At 38.3% G+C, this 7156-nt stretch overlaps 1 protein-coding gene across 2 annotated transcripts in view; it reads left to right on the top strand.

Moving 5' to 3' along the window:
* Window positions 1–7156, top strand: part of LOC107746076 (exportin-1-like) — a 21006-nt gene that overhangs the window by 8933 nt on the left and 4917 nt on the right. For both annotated transcript variants that reach the window (XM_016560130.1, XM_016560131.1), the window contains exons 11-19: window positions 2800–2958; window positions 3039–3236; window positions 3321–3459; window positions 3542–3723; window positions 3975–4131; window positions 4269–4567; window positions 5249–5432; window positions 5522–5628; window positions 5722–5916. In XM_016560130.1, the coding sequence (XP_016415616.1) occupies window positions 2800–2958; window positions 3039–3236; window positions 3321–3459; window positions 3542–3723; window positions 3975–4131; window positions 4269–4567; window positions 5249–5432; window positions 5522–5628; window positions 5722–5916 (1620 nt within the window). The remainder of the gene's footprint in view (window positions 1–2799; window positions 2959–3038; window positions 3237–3320; window positions 3460–3541; window positions 3724–3974; window positions 4132–4268; window positions 4568–5248; window positions 5433–5521; window positions 5629–5721; window positions 5917–7156) is intronic.

The following is a 7156-nucleotide window of genomic DNA, read 5'->3' as shown; positions in this document are numbered from 1 at the left end:
ACAATAAAATTTAATATGCTCCCTTATTGTTTTATATATTTTAATATGTACACGTCAGAATAAACATGTTGTTTGAATTTTTACATAAATATTGTGTTACACTGAATGACAATGAAACATTATTTCAACCAAATTTTTACATTTTATCCTCCAAAAACTAATTTGAAACCTTAAAAGTAGACACTTTACTTACATTTAATGTGCTTTCTATGGACATAAAATCACTTTTGTAAATTTCTTTTGATGCAGACATCTTAACGTCTTTGACCCATATATATATATATGTAAATATTTCTTAAATTTTTTTTCCTTGAGAAAATTTGTCATGTACTGTACCTGATATGTATCCAAAATAATCGATATTGAATCGAATCGAAAGCTTGTGAATGAGAATCGAATCGAGAAATGTGTCAAAACCCAGCCCTACTAAACAGTCTCAAAGTTGTACTCTTTCTTTTAACTTGCCTTCGGATGTTTATTCATGTTTATTTTGTGCTGAAACTGGTATTAATGTGGAGGAGATGATCAGTTCACTTGCGCTACGCGCTGCTGCGTCTGTTGAACTGAGGCGCTACAGCGATCGGTCACTCCACATTAAACCGCACCAAAACGGCATTTAATGTTTGAATACTGCAATACAATGGACATAAATTGAAATCTGAGACTTTGTTTCGTATTAAAAGTACCAAAGCACAATGCTTATTGCGATTTATTGGATGGGAAGTGCCCTTCAATGTTCCATCCATTAACTGAAAACAGGCTAGACTAATCGATTCTTGGGATTTAAGAATCGATATCGTTTCGTAAAAATGAGAATCGATTAAAATCAAGATATCGATATTTTTTTACCCAGCCCTACTGTTTAGGTTATTTGGGGATTAAAAAAAAGTAGTGAATGGATTTTTATCATTGTAGGGTGGTTGTGTCCACACACTGCTAAGACAGATTTATATGCATACTCTATGTAAAAGTGAATTTTGCATCCGATGTCCCCTTTAAAACTTTCAAATGATCATTTTGTGAATAGCTTGGGAGTTTCAAAAAATGAAAACTATACCAAACCTACTAGTATTCATTTTTAACCCCTTAACTGACAAAGATCGGCGACTGCCTCAGTTTATTGTGGTCTTACTTTCACAGCACGTTAAAACATCAAACTCTTACTTGATCTGGACAAACTGTGCATCAGTAGAAAGATTAAAGACTCTAGCTTCGATAATTGACCACTGTTTTGATAAATTACTAAACTACTGTCACTGCAACAATAATTTATGTCAGGAGTGCAAAATAATAAATCCGTATGCGATTTATTTGGAATAGAAATTCACCACACATTCATATTCAGTCACGTCTGCAGCGTTTTATTTGTGTTCATATAGCTTCACCGAACAGCGTCAATAAGGGCTTATAGTCCAAAGATGCATATACATGGAGACGTATAGATATATTTACTCAAGTTTACTTCATATTTCTTCAGGCAGAATCATCATTTCTATTCATTTTCCACTGATTTATGTGATCTAATGAAAACTAGCAGCTCCCTGGGCTGTCTCTGTGTTTACTCTTCCGTGCTCGTGCTCTGACTCAGAGGAAACTCATTCGTCCGTCGCTTGTCAATCATAACTGCGCATCATATCCCGCCCCGTCTCATCCTGTGTTCAAACACAGAGAATCGTCTGTACCACGAAATATCCAAATAATAAACACACGATTACGATAGTATATGGTTTGTATGTGATTTTCTTGAGATTTGGGGTATTTTCAATAAAGAATGTGTACATCTGAAATGCTAATTTGTGCAGCGATATGAAAGGCTATAAATGGCATATTTTAACAACAGTAAACGACCAAATTCCACGAGATCGCAAAAGGAAGTTATTACAAACACTCGATGGTGGTTTAAAGTGAGTTTTGAGTAAAAGTGTACTAATAATCTCATAAGTTGTCTAATGTTAGTTCTAATGCAGCTGCAGAACAGGTGCAGTTCTTCATGTATTTTGTCATAATAATTAACGCAGGGTCGTAAGAAAATGTTTTGTTGTATTTTTTTAGAAATACTTTTGATAATAGTTGGGTAAATGTATACTGGGATTGAAGTGATGTGGCTTGGTAAACCTTGTAATGCCAGAATAAAGGCTACTAATGGCTGAATAGAAACAAAAGAATAATGATAAAGGAATAATGAGGATTATGTGTCATACCTGGTGGAGATGTGAAAGGTTCATCGCGTGACAACAATAGCATCATGAATGGGGCAGTTTGCCGGGCCAGACATGAGGAGACCGCTTACATGAGAGATTACTGGGGGCCATAAATCAATTTTATTAGCCTTCTCTAAAGACACACATGACATGGTCTTAGAAAATGTTTCATAAAATTCACAGTTTTAGAAATTATGTCCTGAAATTTGAAATGAAGCATAAGTAGACTTTTGGCTTTATCTTCATTGTGTTTCTAAAAGCATTTACCACAGCAACATATTTTTTTATACATTTAAAAAAATGTTTTTAATATTTTTGTTTTTATGTTTGAGCTTATATATCTCTATTGTCATATCAGTCTGAGTAATTCAGATTCTTGAACAGTAAACTTTGAAGTGTCAGCTTTGTGAACATATGTTGATTATGTATCTAGTCAGAAAGACTCATGAGCAGCAACCTTTTTATTTTGGTATGTCATTTGTGTTTCCATGCCGAAAATGGGGGGTGACAGCAAAGGGGTTAAACAATACAACCAATGCACCACTAAAAACTAGTGCAGTTTTCAAAACTATAATAACCTTCATTAACTCAACAACAGATGCTGCCTCTGAACACAAATATCCGTCTGGCATATGCAAACGGGAGAGACGATGAGCAGAACTTCATCCAGAACCTCAGTCTGTTTCTCTGCACCTTCCTCAAAGAGCACGGACAACTGATAGAGAAGAGACTGAACCTGAGAGAGACACTCATGGAGGTACACACACAGTCAAATGTAGTGAAATAAACGTTAAAGTGACACACAGACTCCTAATTGTTTGACTCCCATGTGCTCAGGCTCTGCATTACATGCTGCTGGTGTCTGAGGTGGAGGAGACGGAGATCTTTAAGATCTGTCTGGAGTACTGGAACCATCTGGCAGCTGAGCTCTACAGAGAGAGTCCCTTCTCTACCTCCACCTCTCCGCTGCTGTCAACCAGCCAGCACTTCGACGTGCCGCCCCGCAGACACCTCTACCTGCCTGTGCTCTCCAAGGTCAGTTAGCCACAGTGTACAGCAGCTCCACTTCAAAATATTGGTTGCTGGAGAAAAACTGACTGTGTTCTTAACCCGTCTCAGGTGCGTCTGCTGATGGTGAGTCGCATGGCCAAACCGGAGGAGGTTCTGGTGGTGGAGAACGATCAGGGCGAGGTGGTGAGAGAATTCATGAAGGACACCGACTCCATCAACCTCTACAAGAACATGAGAGAGACTCTTGGTAATTATTATGGGCTGTTCTCTAACTGAGCGGAAAAAGGCAGACGGAGAAAGCTTCATAATGATCTCTTTCTCCTGTCCAGTCTACTTGACTCATCTGGACTATGCCGATACGGAGCGGATCATGACGGAGAAGCTTCATAATCAGGTGAACGGTACCGAGTGGTCCTGGAGGAACCTGAACACGCTGTGCTGGGCCATCGGCTCCATCAGTGGGGCCATGCATGAAGAGGACGAGAAGAGATTCCTCGTCACTGTCATTAAGGTGTTTATTCATGGATTTGTTGTTGCCTGGAAGTGAAAAATGATGCTGAAAATTCAGCTTTGCATCACAGGAATAAATTAAATTTTAAAATACATTCACATAGAAAACAGTTATTTTAAATTGTAATACTATTTCACAATATTACTGTTTTTACTATATTTTAATAAAATAAATGCAGCCTTGGTGAGAAGAAGAGACTTCTTTCAAAAACATTAAAAAGTCTTAACACCAAATTTCTGTTTCTGTCTCAGGATCTGCTGGGTCTTTGTGAACAGAAAAGAGGGAAAGACAACAAGGCCATCATTGCCTCGAACATCATGTACATCGTCGGTCAGTACCCACGATTCCTCAGGGCCCACTGGAAGTTCCTCAAGACCGTCGTCAACAAACTCTTTGAGTTCATGCACGGTGAGGAACAGATTGTGTTTGAGAATTTTGTCTGGTCATGCATTATTTTTTATTTTAATTTAAATTTTTTTGCTTAAGTGCAAACCTTTTCATAAGGGTTAAATGTTAATTGTAAAATGTTTCTCTTTCTCTCTCAGAGACCCATGACGGCGTGCAGGATATGGCCTGTGACACCTTCATCAAGATCGCTCAGAAGTGCAGGAGGCATTTTGTGCAGGTTCAGGTGGGGGAGGTGATGCCCTTCATCGACGAGATCCTCAACAACATCAACACCATCATCTGTGACCTGCAGCCGCAGCAGGTGCACACGTTCTACGAGGCCGTGGGCTACATGATCGGAGCACAGACAGACCAGACGGTCCAGGAGCGACTGATCGAGAAATACATGCTCCTCCCAAACCAGGTGTGGGACAGCATCATCCAGCAGGCCACCAAGGTGAGAACCAGTGTCATTTTAGTATTACTGAGATACTGTTACAGTTTTTAGTAATGGTTTTGTTAAATTTTTATTCATTTTGTTTCATTTTTTTAATCTCTATATAGTTAATTTTTTTCAGCTTTATCCTTATTTTAGTATATCAAGTTAAACAATAAAATGAGAAATGTTTCCTTGGCAACTACCTGAGATCATTAAATTTTTTCATTGTATTTTTTTTAACATTTTAATTTTGTTTCAGTTTGTTATTCATGCTTATTTCAATTAATGAATTTTATGATTTTAGTTATCCATAATGGCTTATCAAGTTAGTTTTTATTAATTTTTTATTGTTTTATTAATTTTATATTTTATAAAAAAAAATTTTTTTTTTAGTTTTAGTACATCAAGTTAAACTAAAAACTTTGAAATTTGTCCTTTTTTTAATGTTTTTTTATTTAAATCAAAAACTTTTATGGTTTTAATTAACTAAGAGATATTTTAATAAAGCTTCTCTTTGTGTAATAAACGTAATTTTAATACTCAGAACTCTCCGAATGAAAACCAAAAGGGGTCGTTTAATAGAAAACAGGATTTTTAAAGGGCTCTTTAAAGGGTTTAAACTCTAATGTTAAGTTCTAACTACCAAGATTGAAACCGTAGAACCTGAACTCAAAGCACATGATGTCTCTCTTCAATCAGAACGTGGACATCCTGAAGGACCCAGAGACGGTGCGTCAGCTAGGCAGCATCCTGAAGACCAACGTGAGGGCGTGTAAAGCCGTGGGTCACCCTTTTGTCCTGCAGCTGGGACGTATTTACCTGGACATGCTCAACGTCTACAAGTGCCTGAGTGAGAACATCTCCTCTGCAATCCAGAGCAATGGTGAGCCACGCACACCAACATGGAGCACATGACCCAACAACTGGCACATAATAACAGCTCACGATTGACTCTTTGGTTTTTCTCTGCAGGTGAGATGGTGACCAAGCAGCCTCTGATACGTAGCATGCGGACAGTGAAGAGAGAGACACTAAAGCTCATCTCCGGATGGGTCAGCCGCTCTAACGACCCTCAGATGGTTAGTTCTGACATTCCTGGATCAGTCTGCGTTCGTGCCAAAACAATAAGTTGAGTTTGACAGCAGTTCAAAGCGTTGTTGTTGTCTTTTCAGGTTGGAGAGAACTTCGTTCCACCTTTGCTGGAAGCAGTTCTCATCGACTACCAAAGGAACGTTCCAGCAGCTCGAGAACCAGAGGTGCTCAGCACTATGGCAACCATCGTCAACAAGCTCGGCGCACATATAACAGGAGAGATCCCCAAGATATTCGATGCTGTGTTTGAGTGCACCCTCGACATGATCAACAAGGTTAGTTCATCCTGTCTGTCAGTGTAACTCTTTTGTTTTAGATCTTGAGTTGTTTTTTCTGACTCAAACCAGTGTAAGTCTGGTAGCGAATATACATTACATGAATATACATGATTAATCAAGATAGAACCAAAATCATGATATGGCTTACTGTGCTTATCAAATCACCAAGGCTGTGTTAATATAACCATATGTGCTGTGTGTTGCACTGCACCTTTTTCTTACATGTGAGCAGCTGCTTTCAGTGTCTCCGAGCGGCTCGGTTCACAGTAAATGCTTCGCATGAACTCATAAGTTGCTTATGAGCTGCTTATAATGTGCATTTGGGAGTGCAAAGTGCACAAATGCTCTTCTCAAAATTGTAATGAAAAGCATTGTCTCAACAAAAGAGAAGCTTAAGGTTTGCCCTTTTTTTTGCCAAAATAAAACTAAATTGTTTAGTGTTTGAAAATGAAGAGATCTATAAATATTAGTATTGTAATTTAACAGTTGTACTAGGGAATAATAATAATAATAATAATACTTTTATATATATTTATACTTTTTATACATGTTTGCAGGGTTTGAAATTAACACCCGCCAACCCGCCAAATGCGGGTAAAAATCAGCTGTGGCGGGTAACGCTGTCAAATCACTAGCCAATTTGGCGGGTTACTTTTCGTAAGTTATGTTCACTCATTAATTTCTTGGGGAAGTTCATGCAAGCCAAATTTGCGCAGGTTTAGCGCAACGCGGGCCGGGCATCGGGCTTGTTTTAGGCTTCTCCTTATTTTTATATTTTAGACATCCATCAATTAGTGATGAAATTTTTTATTTTTTTTTGCCGCGCTGGTGGAAACAACACGAGACCGTGCTCGACGATGTTTAGTGTCCCGCAGCAGCGAGCGTGCCATCAGCGCAGCTGAAGAGATCTGCCGCCATCTCCTCAGACGTGCCTTTAGAGAGAAGTGCATCTTTACGGATTATGATTATAATGAAAGAGTTTTTGTTTTTGATTTTGATTTTGTTTTTGATTTTGTTAAGTAGTAATTTAAAGCTTTCTATAGATATATTTATCATGTCTGTGAGGCATGTAGGCTATTCGCTGAGTTTCGGTTCGCTTTTGTAAGCGCTCCTGTTCAAGACGAGACGGCAGAAAGCGCATTGTGTTTGTTTTCCTTATTTTATAAAAGCACAATGTTTTGTTGATATTGTGAGTGCACACAAATAAAAGTAGACCCTTTACAGTTACGAATGATGT

Source organism: Sinocyclocheilus rhinocerous, unplaced genomic scaffold, assembly GCF_001515625.1.
Source record: "Sinocyclocheilus rhinocerous isolate Xijiao unplaced genomic scaffold, SAMN03320098_v1.1 scaffold107, whole genome shotgun sequence".
Taxonomy (NCBI): Eukaryota; Metazoa; Chordata; class Actinopteri; order Cypriniformes; family Cyprinidae; genus Sinocyclocheilus; species Sinocyclocheilus rhinocerous.
Note: the sequence above shows the minus strand (reverse complement) of the source record. Positions and strands in the feature narration are given on the sequence as shown.